Source organism: Dendropsophus ebraccatus, unplaced genomic scaffold (assembly GCF_027789765.1).
Source record: "Dendropsophus ebraccatus isolate aDenEbr1 unplaced genomic scaffold, aDenEbr1.pat pat_scaffold_761_ctg1, whole genome shotgun sequence".
Classification (NCBI taxonomy): domain Eukaryota; kingdom Metazoa; phylum Chordata; class Amphibia; order Anura; family Hylidae; genus Dendropsophus; species Dendropsophus ebraccatus.
This window is the reverse complement of record NW_027210360.1, coordinates 37567-63226: the sequence shown is the minus strand read 5'-3', so window position 1 is coordinate 63226 and position 25660 is coordinate 37567. Positions and strand designations below refer to the sequence as shown.

At 42.1% G+C, this 25660-nt stretch overlaps 1 protein-coding gene across 1 annotated transcript in view; it reads right to left on the bottom strand.

Annotated features, from left to right (window-relative positions):
- The window catches only part of LOC138779815 (polypeptide N-acetylgalactosaminyltransferase 4-like), a gene marked incomplete at its 3' end in the record, with an annotated part of 43940 nt that overhangs the window by 14598 nt on the left and 3682 nt on the right, over positions 1–25660 (bottom strand). The window contains exons 2-3 of the mRNA XM_069956634.1: positions 17843–18273; positions 360–529 (exon numbers count right to left, since the gene is read on the bottom strand). Of these exons, the coding sequence (XP_069812735.1) occupies positions 360–529; positions 17843–18222 (550 nt within the window). The remainder of the gene's footprint in view (positions 1–359; positions 530–17842; positions 18274–25660) is intronic.

The window sequence follows — 25660 nt, the reverse complement described above, 5'->3', positions numbered from 1 at the left end:
CCCTCTCTTTGGGTTCGTAAAATTAATCATTTAATGCACATGGAAGACATGACAGCTAATGTACTCAATACCGAGGAGTGTTTTTATAAACTGGTTTACATGGATGGAGTTCCAAGAGACCTCCATAAACAGTTGAGCACTGTAGACAAATTTTCAGTACAGCCAAAGGCACTCAACCTTAATGTGATGAGGGGGCCTGATTTATGCAACCACTGTGACCCCTATAGGTATGGCAATGTTTGGGCATGTAGACAACGTCAATTACATTATTTACAACAATTATCATAGAGAAATTATTACACATTATAGCCCACATACTGCATAGCACATACTTATTTTACCACTCCTATTCCATGTACCTTTATCACTGAAGTCATCGACCAATATGATTTCTTTTAAAAGTACTGACGGAGACATTTCTAAGACACTGTGTATTGTTCGGAGTAAAGTTGACATTGCCTCATTGTAAAATGCAATGATGACAGAAGTGGTTGGAAGTTTCCTGTAATTATAAGTTTTGGACTTGCACCTGAAAAAAAATATATGCAAAATATGATTGATGTATTAATGATTCCTATACACAATCAATGAAAGTCAGAAAAACCTAACAAATTTACTGAGATTTGCCAAAACTGAGTTTAGTCTAGTAGTGTAGTTTTTGTCTATTTCTTGAAGATACTGTATACTTTTCCTTTTTTAAGTGCAGTAACAACAATCAACAACCACTTATATGTCCACAAAACGGACGAAAACATTCTGTCCATTCAGGCCTGCAGCAAGCATACTGTTGTATACTTTGGCCTAGCTTTTATTTTTTGCCAGTTTCCAGACTTATACTGGTAACATAGCACAAAAATGATTTGTGAATGTGGCCTACAGCATTAGAGGGTGTCCTGACTATCCACAGACAGAAAATGTTGCGGAAAGAAGGACTGAGCATGCTGTATTTGAACATGTAAGCCTATGTTCCTGCAGGAAGTAAGGTACTCTCACTGGTAGTATATGGTAATGGATTATTCCCTGGATATAAGAATTTAGGAGAAATAAGTAAACTATATGGGGAGCTTTCTAAATAAACACAAGAAGCCACCAATATACAAGAGGACAATTTTCCTTACCTGAAATTTTCTTATGTAGTCTGAAGGCCTTGCAATTCCAGATCCCCTGCTCTGTTCTAGCGAAGCCAAACAGCACTATCGCTATACAGAGCAAAGCAGGTTTCCGCCTTTCCCCTTGGTGTACTGTATATGTGTCGGGAAGCCCCCCCCCCCCCCAAGCAGCCCTTTAAGTATGCCACAGTTTATGAAGGAGATACTGTTCTGCCTTTAGTCTAATGGTGCGTTTACACAGACAGATTTATCTGACAGATCTTTGAAGCCCAAACCAGGAACAGACTATAAACAGGGAACAGGTCATAAAGGAAAGACTGGGATCCATCCTTTTTTCAAATCCATTCCTGGCTTTGGCTTCCAAAATCTGTCAGATAAATCTGTCTGTGTAAACGCAGCATAAGGGTGCCTTTACACATAGATTTATCTGACAGATCTTTGAAGCCAAAGTCAGGAACAGACTATAACAGAGAAAAGGTCATAAAGAAAAGATTGAAATTTCTTTTCTCCAATCCATTCCTGGCATTGGCTTAAAAAATCTGTCAGATAAATCTATGTGTAAAGGCACCCTTAGACTTATTTACAACATATGTTTATTGACTTGGCCATTTGATTTACTCCTGCAAATATGTTAATGCAAATGTAGCCGTGTACAATGTACAAAGTACAATTAGTGGTGCAAAAAATAGGGCTCATTTGGGTCTCTAGGTGAAAAAATGCAAGTGCTATGGCCTTTTAAGCACAAGGAGAAAAAGACTAAAGTGCAAAAATGGAAATTAGTTGTTCTTAAAGGAGAAGTCCGGCCAAAATTAATTTTTGATATGTTGTTACTTATGAAAAGTTATACAAATTTCTAATGTACATTAATTATGGGAAATGCACATATACTGCTATTTCCCTTAATTTAGTAGATCAGGAAGTGTTAGAAATATCTCTGAAGAAGTGACGTCACGACCCAGGGTGTAATTCCTATGGAGTGTCCAGCAGGGGGCGCTCTCTATATAGAAGTCTATGGGATTTTATTGTTTCTATGGGTTTCTATGTAATGTAATGTAATGTAATGTAGTGTACAGTGCTTTATTGAATGAATACATCTATGGAATACTTTGGGGAGCAAGTGTCCTTGATCCCCAAAGTATTGCATAAATGTATTCATTCAATACATTCAATACACAGTAAGCCCGCCGATCCGCCACACGCTGATCCGCCGCATTCCCGCCGATCCGGACCATATACATTGAACTACAGCTCCCATCATCTGCTTCTAGTATGAACAGGTGATGGGAGCTGTAGCTGGGTAATGGATATGACATGCCGCCGGGCGCAGGGGGGAGCCGCTCAGTACACAGGAGCGCTCCCCCCTCCTCCTCCTCCTTCCGTGATAACTTCCGCCTATACCAATGCTGACTCCCTGCCTGGCCGCCGCTCTCCGCTCACATATACCGGCTCCCGGCATCAGCGCGGACACCAGGATGCATCGGGAGCCGGTATGTATGGGGGGGAGAGCGGAGAGCGGCGGCCAGGCAGGGACTCAGCATTGGTATAGGCGGAAGTTATCACGGAAGGAGGAGGAGGGGGGAGAGCTGCTGTGTACTGAGCGGCTTCCCCCTGCGCCCGGCGGCATGTCATATCCATTACCCAACTACAGCTCCCATCACCTGTTCATACTAGAAGCAGATGATGGGAGCTGTAGTTCAATGTATATGGTCCGGATCGGCGGGAATGCGGCGGATCAGCGTGTGGCGGATCGGCGGGAATGCGGCGGAAATTCGGCGGATCGGTGGGCTTACTGTGTATTGAATGTATTGAATGAATACATTTATGCAATACTTTGGGGAGCAAGGACACTTGCTCCCCAAAGTATTCCATAGATGTATTCATTCAATAAAGCACTGTACACTACATTACATTACATAGAAACCCATAGAAACAATAAAGTCCCATAGACTTCTATATAGAGAGCACCCCCTGCTGGACACTCCATAGGAATTACACCCTGGGTCGTGACGTCACTTCTTCAGAGATATTTCTAACACTTCCTGATCTACTAAATTAAGGGAAATAGCAGTATATGTGCATTTCCCATAATTAATGTACATTAGAAATTTGTATAACTTTTCATAAGTAACAACATATCAAAAATTAATTTTGGCCGGACTTCTCCTTTAAGGGGGTAACTTGTAGTGCTCCAAGGATGTTAGAGGTGAGGTCCATTTGGCTGCTTTGCTAATTTAATACAGTGGGATGTTGTTAAATTCTGCCCACAAAGATGCAACAGCCCTTGTTGAATGTGCTCTAAGATGTTTCAGTGTGAAGAGAGAACTTCTATACTGTAAGTATGGGATACCATTGACCAAATCCATATAGCTAGTGTAGATTTGCTTACTTTCCTCCCTTTATTGGGACCCATGTACTGGAAATAAATAAAGAACCTTCTTTGCAAAATTATTTGACTAAATCCAAATGTAGAAGAACAGCTCATATCGAGGGGTTATTCTCAGACATATCTTCTTACTAAAATGTTGGAAAAGAAATCTTGATCGAAGCATAGTGAGGAGGACACTTTAGGAACAAAAAGAGAAATTGTCCTCAGAACTACACAGGTCAAAAAAATACCAAATCCTGCAGAGAAGAGCCTGAGACAATGACCACAAGAAAGGTTAGCTTAATCAAGTAGTTTAACCCCTTAAGGACCGGGCCTGAAATGGCCTTAAGGACCGGAGCAAATTTTATGAATTTGACCAGTGTCACTTTATTCATTAATAACTTCGGGATGCTTTTACCTATCCGGCTGATTCTGAGATTGTTTTCTCGTGACATATTGTACTTCACATTTCTTGTAAATTGGAGTCGATACTTATAACGAATCTTTATGAAAAAACCCAAAATAGCGTGAAAAATTGTGAAAAAATGCATTTTTCCAACTTTAAAACTTTTCTGCTTATACAGAAAATGGTTATACCACATAAATTATATATTAAATAGCATTAGCAACATGTCTACTTTATGTTGGCGGCATTTATTAAACTATATTTCAGTTTTTTTAGACAATAGGAAGCTTAAAACATTAGCAGCAAATTTCCAAATTTTCAGTAAAATTTCAAAATCAGATATTTTTAGGGAACTGTTCAGGTTTAAAGTGTATTTGAGGGGACTGTGTGTTAGAAAGCCTCACGAAGCACCCCATTTCAGAAACTGCACCCCCTAAACTCTGCAAAAGCACATCCAGAAAGTTTTTTAACCCTTTAGGGGAGTCACAGAAATAAAAGCTAAGTGTGTAAGAAATTTGAAAATTTTAATTTTCTGTGCAGAGATTTTATTGTAATCCAATATTTTTCATAATTATAAACCTATTACCAGAGAAATGCACCCCAATATTGATTGCCCCATTTCTGCAGTTTATAGAAATACCCCATATGTGGCCCTATTGCGCTATTTGACGCAACCACAAGCCTCAGATATAAGGGAGCGCCTAGTGAATTTCAATGGCTCCGTTATTTTTGGTCATTTTTGACTGTACCACTTCAGGTTGGCAGAGGCTCTGGGGTGCCAAAACCTAAAAAACACCCCTAAAGGGACACCATTTAGAAAACTACACCCCTCAAGGAATGTAACAAGGGGTGCGGTGAGCATCTGGACCCCACAGGTGCTTCACAGATTTTCCAAACAATATGGCTTGAAAAAAGACTAAAGTATTTTTTACACTAAAATGTTGTTCTAGCCTTCAATTTTTCATTTTCACAAAGGGATAAAAGGAAAAAAAAAACACAAAACATGTAGCACAGTTTCTCCCGAGTACGGAAATACCCCACATGTGGACATAAAGTGCCAAGCGGGCGCAGGACGAGCCTCCAAAGGGAAGGAGCGCCAATTGGCTTTTGGAAGCTGGATTTCACTGGAATGGATTTCAAGGGCCATGTCGCATTTACAGAGCCCTCGTGCTGCCAAGACACTGGAAACCCCCCACAAGTGACCCCATTCTGGAAACTACACCCCTCAAGGAATCTAACAAGGGGTGCAGTGAGCATATGGACCCCACTGGTGACGGGCACAAATGTGGAAAAATGTGACGTGAAAGTGAAAATTTTCATTTTTTCACTTTCATGGCACAAATGTGCCCGTCATCCAGGGGTCCATATCCTCACTGCACCCCTTGTTAGATTCCTTGAGGGGTGTAGTTTCCAGAATGGGGTCACTTGTGGGGGGTTTACAGTGTTTTGGCAGCACAAGGGCTCTGTAAATGCGACATGGCGTTCATCATCCATTCTAGCCAAATCCAACCTCTAAAATCCAAATGGCGCTCCTTCCCTTGGGAGGCTTGCCCTGCACCCACATGGCGCTTTATGTCCACACGTGGGGTATTTACGGACTCGGGGGAAATTGCTCTACACATTTTGTGTGTTTTTTTCTCTTTTAACCCCTTGTGAAAATGATAAATTCAAGGCTAGACCAACATTATAGTGTAAAAAATTTAATATTTCATTTTCACGCCACATTGTTCCACATTTGTGCCCGTCACCAGTGGGGTCCATATGCTGACTACACCCCTTGTTACATTCCTTGAGGGGTGTAGTTTCCATAATAGGGTCACTTGTGGGGGGTTTAACTGTCTTGGCAACACAGGGGCCTTTTGAATGCAACATGGCCCCTCGAAATCCATTCCATCCAAATCCAGCCTTCAAAAACCAAATGGCGCACCTTCCCTTTGGAGGCTTACCCTGCACCCGCATGGCGCTTTATGTCCACATGTGGGGTATTTCCGTACTCAGGGGAAATTGCTCTACACATTGTGTTTTTTTTTATCTTTTAACCCCTTGTGAAAATGAAAAAATCAAGACAAGATCAATGATTTAGAGTAAAAATTTTAAAAAAATTACACTAAATGTTGGTCTAGCCTTGATTTTTTTCCATTTCCACAAGGGGTTAAAAAAGAAAATGAACACAAAACGTGTAGGGTAGTTTCCCCTGAGTACGAAAATACCCCACATGTGGACATAATTTGCCATATGGGCACAGGGCAAGTCACCAAAAGGACAGAGCGCCATTTAGAGGCTGGAATGGGGGATGGAGGCCATGTCGCAATTACAAAGCTCCTGTGCTGCCAGAACAGTAGAAACCCCCGACAAGTGACCCCATTCTGGAAACTACACCCCATAAGGAATCTAACAAGGGGTGCAGTGAGCATATGGACCCCACTAGTGATGGGCACATGTGTAGGACATGTGCCGTGAAAATAAAAAATACCATTTTTTTCATTTTCACGTCCCAAATGTGGCCGTCACCAGGGGGCCATATACCCGCTGCCCCACTTGTTAGATTCCTTATGGGGTGTAGTTTCCAGAATGGGGTCACTTGTGGGGGGTTTCTACTGTCCTGGCCGCACAGAGGCTTTGTAATTGCATCATGGCCTCCTCTAATGGGAATGGCAGCCATACCTATTTAGCTGGGGAAAAGGGACAATTCTAATTTATTTGGGGGTATTAGGCCAATTATTAGTTTATAAGGTTGGAAATGACAGGTGTCCATCAAATTCAACCTGTGTTGATCCAGAGGAAGGCAAAAACCCCTCGTGAGGCAGACGACAGTAGCCTCATCACAGGGGAAAAATTCCTTCCCGACTCCATAATGGCGATCAGAATAATCCCTGGATCAACGTGACCCCTGAAATAGGAATAAGGGAAAGAATTTAGATAATGTAGAACCCCAGTGACGTGTGGTGCGCCTTGGAGCGATCCAGTATGCAGAGGCCGGGGGGATCAGGACAGGTGTCACACTGGAAAATGGTGTCCTTCCTGATCCCCCTGTTACCCCACACTCTGCACTTCTTCTGGGGTCTCCTGTTCTCCAGTGTGGGGGACGTCACCTGGAAAATGTTGTCCTGGTGCGATACGGGGTCCTTCATATCCAGAAGCGCTGGGTCCGCTCCATGGCTGCTAAATATTAGGGCTCTATTACTACTTCTGATATGTTCGGATCGTGCCGCAAGCTACAGTAGCTCGGGCAGCGAGGGACCGGAAGAGGGGGTGCTGGTATAAAGGTTATCCCCGTACGGGTGGTGGTGACCTTTATCCAGCAGTGGGAAGATCAGTTCCCGGACGATCTCCCCACTAACTCCGAGGATGGGGGGGGGGGCATCTGGCGGCTGGATTCGGGTGTCCCTTCCTTCATACACTCTAAGGGTACGTGCACACTGCGGAATCGCGAAGGATAACCCTTTGTGCATTCCGCAGTTGGCACCCGCCGGCGGACTGATGCAGGCGCACGTCTCCGTCCGTGTCGTAGACTCCATTCTATGCACGGGCGGATTCCGCTCTGCGTCCAACGTGTTGATGGAATGACGGATAATGGAATCCGCCCATGCATAGGATAGAGTCTATGACACAGGCGGAGACGCGCCCCTGCATCAGTCCGCCGGCGGGTGCCAGCTGCGGAATGCACGAAGGGTTATCCTTCGCCATTCCGCAGTGTGCACGTACCCTAAATCTGTAAGTGTACCCTGAGGTACTCTCACAGAGTTTGTAGAATTTCACTCCATACCGTCATCTCTTATTGGGACGGTACTGGCGGAAAAGACGTGTCTGGGGGGCAGCGTACGCTACGCTACTCCCAGACACGTCACTGGAGGATGAGGATGAATGGAGGAAAGAAGGATCCTCCCAATTCATCCTCACTGGCTGTTTCGGTGTCGGAGGCAATAATAATGTATGCGTCCGACACCGAAAACACCCTGGGGGCCATCTTTATATGGGGATTGGTATATGGGGTATGTAGTGGTGTAGTGTAAAACTTTATTCAATGTAGTGTGGTGTAATGTAGTGTTTTTTTACGTGTTTTTTACAGTAAGTATACAACAAAAACCTACGCCAAAAATGGTGTTGCTGATGAATGCCGCACTTATGTTCGGCACTTATAAGCAGACCGTGGCAGTAGGATATAAAAAAAAAACACCCTACGCCAAAAAGGAGGAGTTGCTGATTAGCAGCGCACTTTCGTGCGATGCTGATCAACACTCAGCGGCGATAGGGTGCGGAAAATAGAAAAAAAAAAAATTGGGAAAAAATTTTTTTTTTTTACTACATTCTGAACATCCCTGTAGTGGCTGATACGTGTATTACACTTATCAGCCGCTAGGGGGCAGCAGAGCGCAAGATCCGAAAATAGACGACGCTGGAGCCGGAAAAATACGAAAATAGACGACGCTGGAGCCGGAAACAGCCGATCGGGACTCACGGAAGAAGCCGAAGTCCCGACAAGAGGAAGTGGACGCCGGGAACCCGGAAGACGCCGATCAGGACCCCGGGACAGGTGAGTAATGTACAAATACCTGCTCCGGACCCCTCAGCTACCTAGCTGAGGGGTCCGGAGCAGGTATTTATTACTTGTGGGGACTTTGATCGCCGTGAACGGCCGGCCGGCTGGCCGGCCGTTCACGGCGATCGGGACGGTGGTACCGTGACCACCATTACTTTTTACAGTAATGGCGGTCGGTGCCGTCCTCGGACAGCACCGACCGCCATTTTTTTCCGGGTCATCGGGCCACCGATGGCCCGGAAAGGTTCCGATCGCCGCTATGGGCTTATCAGCCAATAGCGGCGATCGTCGGCATGGGGGGGGTTAACAACCCTCCATGCCGACAGGGAGAGATGGCCTGCTATGTATTATAGCAGGCTATCTCCCCCGATCGGGACCCGGCCGGCCGCGGCGCCCGTTTAAAGGGATGACGTACCGGCACGTCATGGGTCCTTAAGTGACAGTGATCCATGACGTGCCGGTACGTCATGGGTCCTTAAGAGGTTAAAGGGATACCCAGAGAGGTTCTTTAGAAAGATGAACAGGATAAATAGATAAAAAACTTAACAGTCTTGTTTATTTGGAACATTGATGGTCTACATCAGCTGTGAGCTTTGTTATATGCTGCATCAAACTTGGACGCCCAGGAACGTCCTTACTGTGGATACTTCAGAGGCAAAACTCCTCCTTCCTCATGCACCATGAGCCATGTTTGATGGTCTAAATCAGCTGTGAGCTTTGTTACATGCTGCATCAATGTTCAAAATAAACAAGACTGAAGTTATGTAGACAGTGTGAGTATTATTCGCCTTGCATCCACAGAGCGAGTTAGTGACAGTCAGAGCCATGATGACAGCGATCAGGTGAGAGTTTTTTTCCCTCCATATCTAATATATTGGATACAGTTGTAAAGACTGGACTTGGCGGAGTCTAGTAGTTTGGAGGGTGCATGAAGCTAACTTAGCGTGGACTTTGTACTGTCAATAGAGCAGTTTTAAGAACATTGAGTTTTCTTTTTAAAGGTTTTAACTTTTTAAAAGCTATCAAATAAATTAGGTTATATGTTGCCTATTGTGAAAATCTTACTGACTTGAGTTTTTTTTTTTCCAATTTCACAGAGCAAATAATTTTTTCCCAGTTTTGCAGCTTACTTTATGGAAAAATTATATCTGTCTTTGCAAAGTACAAGTGGTGTTGCTAAAAAATGGGCCCATGTGGGTCTGTAGGTAAAAAACACGAGGCTAGCACGTTTTAACACGAGGAGGACAAAAACGAAAGGAAACCTACACTAAACATTAAAATTGGCTTGGTCCTTAAGGTGTTTAAACCCTTTTAAAAACCTTCTTGGAGGATTTAAAAGGTTTGGAAACGTCTGGCACACAAATTGTTATGAAAGATTCTCTGAATTCTATCATATGATTCATGGCCACAATGACTGTTTTGACCACTTGGGCTGAAAAACCTGCTGACTTTAGGGCTCTTTTCTCGTAAGTCAGCTTGTTAGATGTAGGTCATCTGGACCTTCCTGCAGAAAAACCTTCCTGAAACAGGATCTGTACTGGCAGGAGGCTTCAGAGAATTCTCGAACGTTCTAATAAGGGAGGGAGTCAAGCCTTTATTGTCAGAACAGGGTTATTAGTATTGCCAATGCCTTCTCTACTATTGGAAATATCAGGAAAGGGGAAAAAAGGATATAAAAACCATCTTGTTCCATGGTAGAGACTTTTAGACAGTAAGGCCGGGTTCACACTACACCATAACAACGGCTGTATTTGCGCAAACAGCGGCCGTTATTCACAAAATAACGACCATTGTTTGCGCAAATACAGCCGTTATGACACGCGGCGGTGTTTTTTACGTAGTGTGAACACAGCCTAAGGGTGATTCTGAGAATTAAGAGTGTTCAGGAGTTGCGAGTTCTTTTTGGGAAAAAAAAAAGGCTATTTAGGGAACTCCATAATGGAAAACTATCCATTAAGATATCATCCTCACAGTCTAAGGGGACTGCAACTAAGGAGATCTGGTTGCAGGTTGGCAATTCCTCTTATATGGCTGACAGACACACTATTCTGCCCATGCCATAATCTGTGCATACCATTTGGCTAGCCGATTGTTCTTTATGCCACTGTGCTTGATTATGTAGAGTGTCGCTGCCATGTTATTTTTCTGCACTTGGCCACTTTTGTTCTTAAAGAAGTCTGAGAAGTGAAGCAATGCCAGCTTAATGGTTTTTAACTTGATTAGAAAGTCTTATCTTTGAGCTCCTCTGCTGGACCCATTTCTTCCCTGCATGGGCACACAAGCCCCAGTCTGATGCATCCAATGTCAGTTTTACTTGCTGATTTACAGTTTAAACTTCTCTCTTATATTTCAACCGCCAGGTCAATTCTTAAGACTGTTGTGGGATCTATTTTCATCCTCTGACCCAGACTAGTTGGGATGCATGGGCCATTGATGCACGATGTATGCTTTCAGTCCCCTGAAGTGGGCATGGACCCATGGAACTGCTTCTATGGAATAAATGAGATGCCTTCATAGCTGTCAAGAAAGAAGTCAGATGAGGATGAATAACCACATCACTTGCTTGATAGCTGAATTTTGGGCGGAGGCGTGAGTGGCGCAGATGGGAAAAAATTTGCAATCTTTTGCACAACACGGATGTTTGTGTTAAAATTACCCATCTACCCCATTTCACCCCTTAGCCCCCCACCCCATGTATTAGCCTCTTTTGATTGATTTTATGGTTAAATAATTGATTGATTAATTTAGTTGATTATTATGTGATTAATTAACTGGGTTCTGTTCTAGGGGGCAGCCCTTTGTTTGACCCCGTGCGTGCTGTCTGAGTATTTTGGACCAATAAAAGCTCACTGCATAGTCAAGGAAAATATGTTCAGGAATACGTCATACTGTACAACACTTTACTCACTATTTTACTAAGAAAAGCTCAAATAAAGTAAAATAGCAGAAAACAAATAGCCTGTATCGGAAAAAGTAAGCTCCTAGAAAATACGAACCAACTTGTAAGTGGAAAACGGTAAAACAACCTCTAGACATAAGATAAAGCAAACAAGAAAATCAAACAAAAAGCAGAAAGCAATTTACAGGATAAACAAGCGATTCCTTCAAGTACTTGCACTTAGCACTGGAAAGATGCCACCAAAGCATAATGCTTCAGGGCAAGGTTTTATGTCACAGCGCAGATGTCTATGGCATCTTCAATGGAACATATGAGAAACTGGCAGAGAGAACAGAGTTCTTGGATAATGTACTCTTTGTACACACCAGTCATAATAAAAGGTAGCAGCTAAAAGCTTAGGCATTTGCAGAAGACCTCCAGTCCCCCGAGGGATCATGTAATGTACCAGCATCACATAAAAGAATAATATGACCCAGAAGTATTTTCTGCTGTTTTTTTTTTTAAAAAACTTCAAACTCTTTAACTATTTCAGATTTTTTTTTTCTTGTTCATAAAAATATCACATTTAACACTGCAAGAGGACAACCCCCACCACCTATGTGGATATCAATATTCCCTAGTAATGCACAGGAATGGTGCCTGGCTTCAAGAGACATTATGTTATTTACATTTTATTTTCTTCATACATGGTTATCGGAATAGGACTCTCTCATCATTCATCACCAGCTTCAATGGAATCTGTTACTAGGTTTGTGCTGCCTTAAATGAAGGAAGCATAAATTAGTGACAGAAATGCTAAACAAAACAATGTATTACTTCCATCATTCTGTTCAGCCGTTCTCCTGATATGCAGGAGAATGGGCTCTGTGTCACACCTCCCCCTCTGATTGACAGCTGACTGTCTATACACAATATAGATAGATAACTTCCAACCAGTGGCCGGTGGGCAAAGGACTCATGAATATTGAGGGCCACCGAGTACACACACATCATGGAGAGGACTAGTGTGCAGTGTTCAGAGTCCTCACTATTCAGATATATATATCTCCCAAACAGTTGCACAGCACAATCTAAGCAATACATCATTCTGCTTCTCTGTCACTAGTGTATGCTACCCTCGTATAGAGCAGCATAAACCTACTGACAGTCTTTTTAAGGCAGAGTAAAAAAATAAATAAACCCATGAGCTAGTTTTTAAGTGAAATTACCAATAATTCCCTACTGTGAAGGAGGATGTCCACACATAATAAAACCCATCATTGTGATCAGCATGACAATCTGTAACGTTAATGAAGAACATAGATATTGCAAGAACTGTCCGCTGCTCCTCAACAGTGAAGCTCACACCAATGGAACGGACCATCAGCTCACAAGAAAGTTCTTTTCAAACTGTTGATTTGCTGGTTTGAAATCCTGTGTGAGGTGAACTGAAGCCACACAGCAGCCCCACACCATAGGAAAAAGAGAAATTATGGGCAGAATAACTACTTAATATTCCTTAAGCAGAAACTGGAGGCCCCTCACAATGTGAATTAGCGACAGCAGTAAATACACATGGTAACAAGTATTTGTCCTACACTGTGGATACAACACATACAGAGTTGTTTAACATACCTTTGCCTTATTTACCACAAGTTAAAGAGGTTTTCTAAGAAAAATAAACAATTGATAGCCTCTCAACAGGAATGACCATCAATAGTTGATCAGTGGGGTGCAGACACTCAGCATCCTCACCGATCAGCTGTTTGGTGCCCGCACTACAGTCAGGGTGGAGCCGGAAGCTGTTGGCTCTGTTCCCACAGTTGCGGTGGTACCAGGGTTCAGTAGCCTAAGCTGCTATTGAATAGAAGCTGAAGTACACTAGAGCCTCTGCTAAAAAGTAGAGCTATCTGCTTTAGAGTTTATAGTATTCTCACTGTATTGCGGGCCCATTCTGTGGATAGGCTATCAAATGTTTTTTTCCTGTACTACCAAAAGGGACTGTGTATTCAGAAATTACTTTTTATGCTAAACATATTTTAATATTTGGTCAAGTTTTTTCTCCTAATATTTTACAGGTTTTTTTTAATAATTCCTTTAATATTTTCTAAAATAAGCTGCATTCTAAAATAATCCTTGAACCTTGTAGTTTTCATTCTAGTCCAATATAAATCATATCCTGTTCTGTAGAGATCACGTTCCAGAAATCCTTACCATCACAGTCAGAATTACAGTGAAAAATGACACCAGTGTATAGATAAGGCAGCCGCTTTATTAGCTGATGCTCAGAGCTTAGCTTCCCCCTCCCTGTGGAAAGACCTCTGCACAGGTCACAGGGTATGCCTGGAAAACTCTTCCACTCACCCAAGTCCATTTCCATAGCGCTTGTGGTAAAGCATATCTCTAAAAGCTCTTAAAAATTAGCTCTAGCAATATGGCTGTCCCTATAGCAATGTACTAAAATGAAATAATAAAAAAAAAAACCGCTACACGAAATGGACATCGCTAAGCATGCAGCTGCGTCTCTTCCTTTTCTGATGTGTGTCACCCTACAATAAAGTGACGTTTTACCGCTCTTCTTTATATTTATTATGGATTGCTTTGTATGGCCTAATGCAACCCATAGCCTTTAAACAAAACACACACCACCCTTGTATCTGGCTCACACTGCCCACAGGTGCATATTGAAGTGATTGGTCTGATGCCGGCAGTTCGTTCTTGTTTGCACAATATATAAAACAGCCTTTTCTATTTTACTGGTGTATACATTCTACAGATATTAAAGGGATTGGCCACATTAAAATTGTCTTGTGTGTAGTAGAAGGGAGTGTACTCACATTACTAACTGACAGCAGCTCCCCATGTACCTCAGAGCTAAAAATCAGACTCCCTTCCTCCAGGCTGTGTTGCCCTAGTCTCTAATGAGTTTGTCCATAAGTTTGCTGAAATGGAGGAGCACGTGACTATGCCCTGCCTCCAGTGTCCTCCATAGGCATATACAAGCTCAGTGGTGGACACTGGGGTGGGCGGGGCATGGTCACATGCTCCTCCATGTTGGCCATCTTATGGACAGACTCACCACAGAGCAAGGCACCAAAGCCTGGAGAGTCTGATTTTAATTCTATGGGACACATAGGGAGCTGCTGTCGGTATATACAGTGAGTAAACTTACTAATACTGTACAATGAATTATTTCACTGTAAAGTGGACAACCCCTTTAATAAAAGAATATTCAACTGTTCTTTTTCATGCAGAAACAAACAACAAAGTATGTGCCGCATGATTTTTTTTTTTTCTATACAATGGGAGTTAGAATGACATACTGCAACTAAATGCCTATACACTGACAGGTACAGATGAGCGAAGCAGATTCGTTTTGTTTCATACAAAGCAAAACTGACCTGCGCTCACATCCCTCAGGCTGCCGGCTCCATGCACAGGTAGGATACCTCCAGGGGACCGCCTGGAAAATATGGATACAGCAATGGCTGCGTCCATGTTTTCCAGGTGGTCCCCGAGCAGTATCCTTCCTGTGCATTGAGCCGGCATCCTGAGAGACATGAGCGCAGGTCAGAATTGTTTCGTACAAAGCAAAACGAATCTGCTTCTCTCATGTCTACTGACAGGCTTCTGTCAGAGGAATGTATCATCCAATACTTACAGCTCAAATGTGAACAGATCCTAACTATGCATTTAAAAAGTTTTAAAATGTTTCCTGTTAGGGTATGTTCACACTGCAAAATACGTGAGGAGACAGAGTTCCACCTGTCCCATGGACTCAATGATATCCGCTGAAAAATTCCACCATCCACCCAAAGAATTGAAATGTCCGCTTGGCAGAATCCACTTGAAGTCTCCCTGCGTATTCCATACTGTGCTCATACCCTAACAAGCATCTAAAATATTTGTGTGGAGTTTTACAGGGCCATCAGTTTATTGGTCAGAGTACCTGATCCAGTTTGACAAACTTATGTAGACAAGTAAAAAAGTATGATATATAGAGGTTGGTACTGGCTTATGATGAATCTCCTAGGGCTCTTATATAAACAGTGCATGTAGGTGCAGCACTGCAGGATACCGCAAAGACTAAACCTAAGCAGCTTTTTCTTGCCTAATCAAATAAAGACTAATTACTGATTGTCTGCATTGGTCCGGTGCAAAGGAACTAAGGAAGTGCTAAGCAACACCTCATGACCTAAAATGAACCATTGCTACTCAGGTCAATATTGTCTACATACAAACTTGTGCTCTCTTCATTCTCCATTAAATAAGTGGTCCATTTCCTTATTGTACCTAAAGAGCATTTGTCACCTTTTTTACTGATTCAGGTATTAAAAAAAAAAAATTGTTCTTTTACTCTAATCCATGTTTCTATTTTCTGATAATTCTGCTGTAATTTTCTTTTATTTCACTTTTTGTACATTGTTATAGGGGCTGACATCTTGCCTGAACTGTTTTTAACAGCATTTAGTGACATGCTTTGCAGCAAGCCTATGGACATAGACGACAATAGACAGAATCTGTCCCCTTGAGATTAATGTAAAACATTACTGAGCGTGCCCTATGACCTTTGAAGAGCCACAGGGAGCAGCTATTGTCTCCTCTATCTACTGGTGTCACCTGACACTGCAAAGCTGTAACGATTACTTTACAGCAGCCTTCTCTTATCAGCACAGACAAAACAGGAGGTCTTAGCTTAGTTATAGCCCCAGCAATGAGAATGAAAATTGGAAGATTTTAGGATTATTTTATAATATAGAAATAAAATTGGAAAATTCGAAAAATGGTCTCCAAAAATTCTTAAAAAACATAATTTAAAGAGGACCTGTCACCCCCCCGTGCCGGGCTGACAGGCTCCCGACCCCCAGTTAGATCATCTTATACAGACCTCATGTGGACGAGTCCCGGTCCCGGGACGGAGAAATCCCGGTGAGAAGCCGGCGCGCACGCTGTGGAGATAGGTCTGGTGTCCATAGAGAGTGAATGGAGCCGTGCGCGCGCTGCATAGCGGCTCCGGGAGCGGGGCTTGGCCAGATGAGGTCTGTATAAGGGGATCTAGCTGGGGGTCGGGAGCCTGTCACCCCGGCACGGGGGGGGTGACAGGTCTCCTTTAAACAGGAAGACATTTTCTGATGACACATACCCTTTAAGAGTGTGTTTCCACATATGCCTTTTGATAGCATTCCCATTCTGCCAATGTTGAGGTGTTATTGGCAACATTGTGTGCCTATTGGGGGAGAATGGGACAGTAGTTTCCATAGCATTAGGGCTGAAATCTGAACGCATATGTGGAAACACACGATTATGGACTAGCAAATACTTCAAAGATTAGAGGGGACAGTAGAGATGAGCAACATTACAGAAAGTTCGCATAAACCCAAACGCTCTACATAGGAATCCCGCTGCCTGGAGAAGATGGCTGCCGCACTAGAACTGCATGGAAAACATGGATATAGCCATCTCTAGTTACACTGAATGCTAAGAGACATAGATGCATTTAAAGGAGAAGTCCCAAAAAAATGTCAGGAAGGCAGAGGGGTGCGAAAAATAATAGTATGCTTATCCATCATTTTGCCCTGTAGCGCCACTCCTGGGTCTTAATGACGGCCACCTGATTGATTAGCCGGTCAATCAGTGCCTGGGACGAGACACTGCCCCGGCCACTGACTGGCTGAGCGGGCAATCATTCAGCCAGGTACATGACGATGCAGCTGGAGGAGCTGATATGTGACATACCCAGCCAGCGGTTGTCATTGAGGCCAAGGAGTGGTCCAACAGGGGGATGGGTGAGTATACTGTTTATTATGCTCAGACACCCCTCTTTTATTTTTACAGGACTTCAGGGCAGACCAGCAAGGAGAGGAGCCTGATTTAGCTCTATGAGGTACACAGGGAGCTGCTGCCAGTCTACTTACTAATACTGTACACTGAGCAATTTTACTTTAAAGTGGCCAACCCCTTTAACTTAAACACGCAACAAGGGTTGGTACACCCAGTAACTTGGTACTGCATGCTAGTAACAATAGTTTAGGCACTATTTCTGATTACAAAACATTACAAACAAATCCAGAACTGTACCCAGAACTCACGATGGCCAGCTTTATATTTACCACAATAGTAATATATTGCAGCGCTCCCAGAGGTTGTCAAGCAAACAATGTTGTTTATTCAAAGGTAAAAATCTTCATGCAACATTTCTGTTCCATCACTGAGCCTTTCTCAAGCTCTACATTTATATAGAAAAAAACTGAGGAAAATGACATCCAACACCGTGATGGCAAGGAAGACCGGTTTGTACTAGAGATGACCGCAACTCAACGTGCTTAAGTCTGAGCAAGTATTTATGTTTTCCAATACTCCCTAGGGCTCCATCCAACTTCCTCAGCCATCGGCATTCATATGCTGAACAATCAAGTTGCACTCATCTCTACTTTGTACATTTGTTCATTTCTTACATAGCGTAACATACATTGCTACCTTAGTTATGGAAAACAAAATCACACAATAACCTGGTTATAAATCATAGGTACATATCATTACTTACTCAAACATCCTGTTATCCTGAATATGCCGATGTAATGATATCTGGTCACTCAGATAAATATTAATAGCATACTTTTTAATGCTTTCCTCCTGCATCTTCTTCTCAGCAGAATTAAGCTGCAGGTGAGCTGCTTTGCCCCATTCTCCAAGTGCATGTGGATTTGGAGGAGGTTTTATATATAGCGGGCGGCTTAAATCCTCCAGTTTCTCCTCAGTTGCAATTAAGTCTCTGTCCCACATCTTTTTTGCAGTATGATCTTCTTTCTCCAAGGAGGAGAAAGAAGAAACCGAGAGCTCCACCACCACATAGGTAACCATGAATAGTCCAACCAACACAAAGGTCTTCACAATAAGTGAGCATCTTCTCAGGCGGATCCTCATGGCATGAGATTTGTGATCTGGCCTGGAACAAACTCAACTAACACTTGGAGTCTGAAAGAAGAAAGACATTAGATCAGGTTGTGAAATTCTTATTAAAATGTCATGTTCTGCGGTCAGATGATGCAAAGTTAAATGTTATTACTGGCTTTCTGCGGTAGGCACAACACTATGACAACAGAGAAACACAGTGACGTCTGGCTGGGGTGCAAGGGGTCAGACCCAAATGAGCATTGTGATGACATGTCTCAGCATTTCCTATCACTCAGACAAGAGTATACCCCTTTACCAAAAACAAGATTCGCTCAAGTAACGGTTCTCCCTGTTTAGCAAATAAAAAAGTAATTGCTGCAAACATTATTTATTGTATATTAGTAGAGTCTGCAAATGTTATACCTGCAGGTACCTGGTATTAGGTACACATAATAAAAAGATACATAATAACATTCTAGAGTTAATATTTAACATGAAACCCGATTATGGGCAGGGCAACACTGTAGTAAAACATGAAGTGTATACAAAGAGAACACATGAATAGAAAGACACGTCAGCAAATTACTTCTTGTAAAAAGCAACTGTCTCTTAGGGTACTATTACACAAAGCGATTTTTCGACGATCAACAATAGACGAACGCAAAAGACCGCTATGGCGAACGGCATGAAATCGTTCACCCAAATACACGGAACGATGATCGTTACTTATGATCGTTATTGTGTTCGTCCTGTCCTCGCTACTGCGTTTGCCACTACTGCGAACAACGTCTTATTACATGTGAATGATTTGCAAACGATCAACAATAAAAATAGGTCCAAATTCTATTAAACGACCAACGATTTCAGGTTGGTCATTTAGTCGTTGTCTAATACACGAAACAATTATCGTTCAAATTCAAATGATTTATCGATTTCTCGAACGATAATCGTTCCGTGTAATACCACTCTTACACAGTCAAATAATGAGGGAGAAGCTGCGGCTTAAAGTGTACCTGTTGTTCTAAAAAAAAAAAAACATGTCAAGAGTTTTGATCGGTCCAGGTCTGAGTGCTCAGACCCGTTCTGATCGGGACATAGAGCTGGGAGAGGGCCGCAGCTGCAGAACATCCTCCCCCCACTCGGAGTTAAAAAGAAGAGTTGGGCTCCATAGGAGCCCATTATAAGTCAGAATTTTTATTTTAATTCAGAGCAGAGAGTGGACGCGCTGCAGCTGCAGCCCTCTCCTTGCTCTATGTCCCATCAGTATGGGTCTGAGCACACAGACCCAAACTGATCAAAACTTTTGACATGTCAAAAGTTTTTTTCATAATGACAGGTACACTGTAATCTATATGATGAAAAATCTGTACAAATCTACACAGAATGAGCTTTATCAAAAAGCCTTAAGTAGTTAAAAAAACACAACTGTTATAATTGTCTGGTGGGGGTCACTTCTTGGTGACAAGGAACGTGAACAAATTTATTAACCCCTTCAAGACCGAGCCCATCGATGCCCAGGACAAATTAATGCAATGTTCCTCCCTGCCTTCTAAGAGCCATAGCGCTTTTATTTTTCCACCTAGTGCTGGTTGGGGTGTAATTTTTTGTGCCATGATCTGTAGTTTCTCTTAATATCATATTGGTGTAAAAGAAAATTTTTGATCACCTTTGATAAAAATTCTCTGATATATAATCTTATAAAATCAGCAATCCTGATGTTTTTCCCTTTACACCCTTCACCATGTTGGAACAATTGTTATATTTTAATAGATCAGACAACTCCACACGCTACAATATATAATATGTTTATTTATTTTTGATATTTTTTATTTTTATAATGGGCAAGGAGGTATACTAAACTTTTATTGGGGGGGGGGGGGGGGGGGTAGAAGAGTTTTTTTTAAACCCATTATACTGGGCTCCCCGGTCACTGATGTGTGTGGGACCGCTCTCACTGCAGCGGACCCACACACATCAAACCCCTCACAGTCAGAAACGTATATATACATTCCTACTGCACGGGGTATGTGCAGTAGGAACGTATATATATGTATTGCTGATGTGAAAGGATTGCACTACGAAGAAAAGTTGGTCATATGATGTTTTAGTAAGGTAACTTAAAAAACTATACTGTTTTTTTCCCTCATTGACCTAATTCCTTCATGGTTTCCTCTTTGAACAGTGACCCTGCTGTTGCCAGCACACACTTTACCACAGTCACCATACTGCCAGGACTTCTAGGAGATAGTAGTTGAACTGAGCATGCCTGGCCCACCTTAGTGAATTGAAACCAAGGACAACATGTTATCAAAACAACAAAGACACATGGGAGCTTAGTAAGTCTATAACCCAGATTTATCAATCTGAGCCCAAAAGCAGACACATTTTTGAGACAGGATGCAACTAATCACAGCCCATTCCGGGAAATTAAAGTTGAGCTATGACTGGTTGCCATCTCTCAGACAAAAAAAGTGTCTGACTCCCTTTAAAAGGGATAAAGGAAAAGTTCTAGCATATTTGAAAGAATAAATTTTCCCCAATGTGATTTTGTGTTGCTCTCCTGCTATGATTTTCACTGTGTTTCCTCTTTCTTCCTCATTCCTTTGGCCAACAACATTAGCTAATTGTGCGTTATGTCTGGTTCTGTATTGTGTCTTCTCTCCCTAAACATAATAATGCACCTAAATAAAAACTAACAGTGTAAACAATGTCCAAGTCTCTATTGATATCTTGCCATTTTCATTCTCACCATTGGGGCTAAAACTAAGCTGAGACTTCCTGTTGTGTCTGTGGTGATAAGAGGAGGCTGCTGTAAAGTGATCTGTACAAAATTACAGCGACATATGACACCTGCAGATAGAGGTAGCTCCCTGTAGTATGACCTCTTTAAAGGTCACAGAGAAAGCTCAGTAATGTTTCACATTCATCTCAAGAAGGACAGACTCTGTCTATTGTCATCTATGTCCATGAGGCTTGCAGGAATGGATGTCACTAAATGCTGTTAAAAACAAGATGGCTGCCCCCCGTAACAATGTACAAAATAATAAAATAAAATAATTTACAATCAGAAAATAGAAACAGATTAGAAATAAGAACATGTTTTAGTATGGGACTCTAATCAGTGAAAGAAAATTAAAGTGATATATCCCCCCTTAATATATAAAAACTGAATGGTGGTACTTCAGAATCCTTCTGGGTATGCTAGCATAGTATTTTAGTCGCCAAAGTGATTCTGCATCATAGTACTTTGTGTACATGTTCATTGTTAATTTGTTAGTTTCCGTTCTTCTCCATGTCTCTGATTTATGCAAATGTGTTTTTTTTTAAATATGCAAGTATGCAATGTATGTGGAAGACATCACTGTTAAGCATATGTATGCAGAGACATGTAATTTCTTATTTATATCAGAATCTCTATAGCTGTTGCAAAAACACATCTCTCAGTATCTGCTGGCAGGCTGCAGCTGTGTGCACATGCTGGAAGATGAAGTTGTGCAACATCTAGAAAACAAAGTTCTGGACCCACAAAATAAGATCTCTTACACTCTATCTTAATAATTTGGCCAATGTCACCATTTCTTATCAACCACTTATTATCGAAGGTAAAAATTCCCCTTGAAGTCAGGGGTATTATTTAGCAGAAGTAGTGGGATAGTGCGTGAAAATGACAAAGTTCCCATTTTCATGTAAAACTAAGCTTATACTCTGTGTATTTACATGTAACACACTAGAATAATGTAGGTTGTCGCATCTTGTAAGTTGCCGTTATGCCCTAGGATCAAAGAATGGCTGTTCGTGGCTTGTCCTTTGTCTCACATTAAGGTTATATTGTAAGGTCACACTGGTGACCATGCTCCAAATCCTTTCCTTTGTTTCTCTTGGACATTCCTTCAGATACTTGATCAGTGAATTTCATGCTTCAAACTCCTTGATCAAATGTCCCTTCTTTTACTTTTTCAATATTATAAAAAAGCAAGCTGTGCCTTCTGGCCAATTCATTTAGCTACAATGGTCCGTCACATACGATATTAGTCAGTTCCAGGATGACCATTGTATGTTGAGACCGTAACTCGATGGCCGATGCAAGTCCTTACATATCACAGTCACAAAGAGATACTATAAGCTGTGAACTACTTTCTATGTAGAAGACTGCAGCCCTTCCAGGGTCCTGTACAGATAAGGGTCTCAGAAAAATAAAATGAAGTCACCCTCATTAGGTGCTCAAAGGAGCAATTCATCCTGGTACAGGTGAAGAGCAGCACAGGACATGTAGTATCACACTATACTGTAGAGAGGAGATACCAGACACACACAGCAGTACAGGACATGTAGTATCACATTGTACTGTAGAGATGAGATACCAGACACACAGCAGTACAGGACATGTAGTTTCACACTATACTGTAGAGAGGAGATACCAGACACACACAGCAGTGCAGGACATGTAGTATCACATTGTACTGTAGAGATGAGATACCAGACACACAGCAGTACAGGACATGTAGTATCACATTGTACTGTAGAGATGAAATACCAGACACACAGCAGTACAGGACATGTAGTATCACATTGTATTGTAGAGAGGAGATACCAGACACACACAGCAGTACAGGACATGTAGTATCACATTGTACTGTAGAGATGAAATACCAGACACACAGCAGTACAGGACATGTAGTATCACACTATACTGTAGAGAGGAGATACTAGACACACAGCAGTAAAGGACATGTAGTATCACATTGTATTGTAGAGAGGAGATACTACATGTCCTTTACTGCTGTGTGTCTGGTATCTCCTCTCTACAATACAATGTGATACTACATGTCCTGTACTGCTGTGTGTGTGTCTGGTATCTCCTCTATACAGTACAGTGTGATACTACGACACACAGCAGTACAGGACATGTAGCATCACACTGTACTATAGAGAGGAGATACCAGACACACACACACACAGCATGTAGTATCACATTGTATTATAGAGAGGAGATACCAGACACACACAGCAGTACAGGAGATGAAGTATCACACTGTACTATAGAGAGGAGATAGTAGGGAGCCAACCAGTGCATGTCATGTACATGTCAGAAACTGTGCTCTACATATATACAGGATTTACACGAGAGCTGAAAATAAGGCACCCCCTGAACGTAAGACCGTGGCCGCCATGCCAATAAGGGGAGGGGGGCAGATAAGGGGGAGGTGGCTGGTTTTGCCTGGTTATGCTGCTTTGTGATGACAACTACTGTAAAGTATATAATAAATGCTCTTAATCCTTGTTCAACAACAAGTGTTGATTCTTCTTCATGGAAAAATAAGACATCCCCTGAAAATAAGACATAGTGCATCTTTAGGAGCAAAAATTAATATAAGACACTGTCTTATTTTCAGGGGAACAGGATATATATGTAAACACACACAATACAGATCAGATCATATACGTGTATGTACACACACACACTATACATATCAGACAACAAACTCCTCCACTATAATATATAATCGTATCACTGATCTTTTGTATATTAAGGCTATGTTCCCACACAGTATTTTTGCTCCGTATTTTGCAACCAAAACCAGGAGTGGATTAGAAACACAGAAAAGCTATGTTCACACACTGTTGAAATTTAGTGGATGACCGCCATTTAATGGCAAATAATTACCATATAGCCTGTGTTTTCAACCCACTCCTGGTTTTGGTTGCAAAATACTAAGCAAAAATACTGTGTGAACATAGCCTTTGTAGGGATCTTCCCGGGGGATGGTGTGTTTGGACACAGTTCACAACAGACTTGGCTTTATAAAACAGGAGCTTGGCGTTTATTTGTATCATAAACAGTCCAGCAAACAGAAATACAGCAACACCGTGCTTTTAAAAACAAAACAAACAAAAAGGTCTTGCCCGTCTGAGCACTTACTAAACATGCAGGTCACCTGTCTGACACTTGGATAAGCAACATCGCTGGGTATGAATAGGCTTCGGCAGCGGCTGTATTCCAAGCTCCCACCAAACAGTATCCAGGCTGTTCACTCCTGGCTGAGAGCTCTCCCCTGCACACTGAGCACACCTTTTGCCTTCTCAGGCTGATTAGGATCAGGGCTCACCTGATCCCAAAAGCCACACTGGATCGAGGGGGAGGGAATGGCAGACCCCACTACCAACCTATCCGCCATTCTAGTAAATCCGGCCCCGAAAATTAAATAACTCAGCAGCATATCACTGCTGAGCAACCGACCTCTTCCGGACTTACCATCTCACGTTATGTATCAGCCTAGGTGAGATGTACACCCCCTCGAACACTTTACCAGTGACATGTCTACACCTTATATTGTATTATCCTTACTGTAAGATAGATTTACTCATGTTGGATAACCAGTTAAAAATTAAACTTTATTAACTACTTCTTAAAACAAAATAAAAAATATGCCATAATATCAGAGTTTATATTTCTATTTCTTCGCAGCCATCACCATCGCACCTTCATGTGCCACCAATAATTTTAACACCAATTTCAGATTGTGCCTTTCTCCATATAATACACACCCAGGCGTTTTTAAATAATAGTCACAGTTAACTTCTATTCCCTTTGCTATTGCACTTTTTGTTTCAAGGGAATATTAGATACTGCATACTGTTCCTGTACATGTATGTCGGCGGTGTATATATGTACTTATTCATATACAGTGGTACCTCAGTTCTCAAACTGCTTGGAACTCTAACTGTATTTTCAAGGAAAGTTTGGTTTGGTTCTCAAACACATTTTTGGGTTGTACCTGGTGACTTTAGCACTAGAGAGGCTTCACATACAGTACAGCACTGTATAAGACTGCTGGAGTGCATATACAGTACAGTAGTAGTACTGTCAGTGCACCACCATCTCCCATCCTGTACAAGATTGCTGGAGTGTATATACAGTACAGTAGTAGTACAGTCAGTGCACCACCATCTCCCATCCTGTACTGTATAAGATTGCTGGAGTGCATGTATAGTACAGTAGTAGTACGGTCAGTGCACCACCATCTCCCATCATGTACTGTATAAGACTGCTGGAGTGCATGTATAGTACAGTAGTAGTACAGTCAGTGCACCACCATCTCCCATCCTGTACTGTATAAGATTGCTGGAGTGTATATACAGTACAGTAGTAGTACAGTCAGTGCACCACCATCTCCCATCATGTACTGTATAAGACTGCTGGAGTGCATATACTGTACAGTAGTACAGTCAGTGCACCACCATCTCCCATCCTGTACTGCACAAGACTGCTGGAGTGTATATACAGTACAGTAGTACAGTCAGTGCACCACCATCTCCCATCCTGTACTGCACAAGACTGCTGGAGTGTATATACAGTACAGTAGTAGTACAGTCAGGGCACCACCATGTCCCATCCTGTACTGCACAAGATTGCTGGAGTGTATATACAGTACAGTAGTAGTACAGTCAGGGCACCACCATGTCCCAT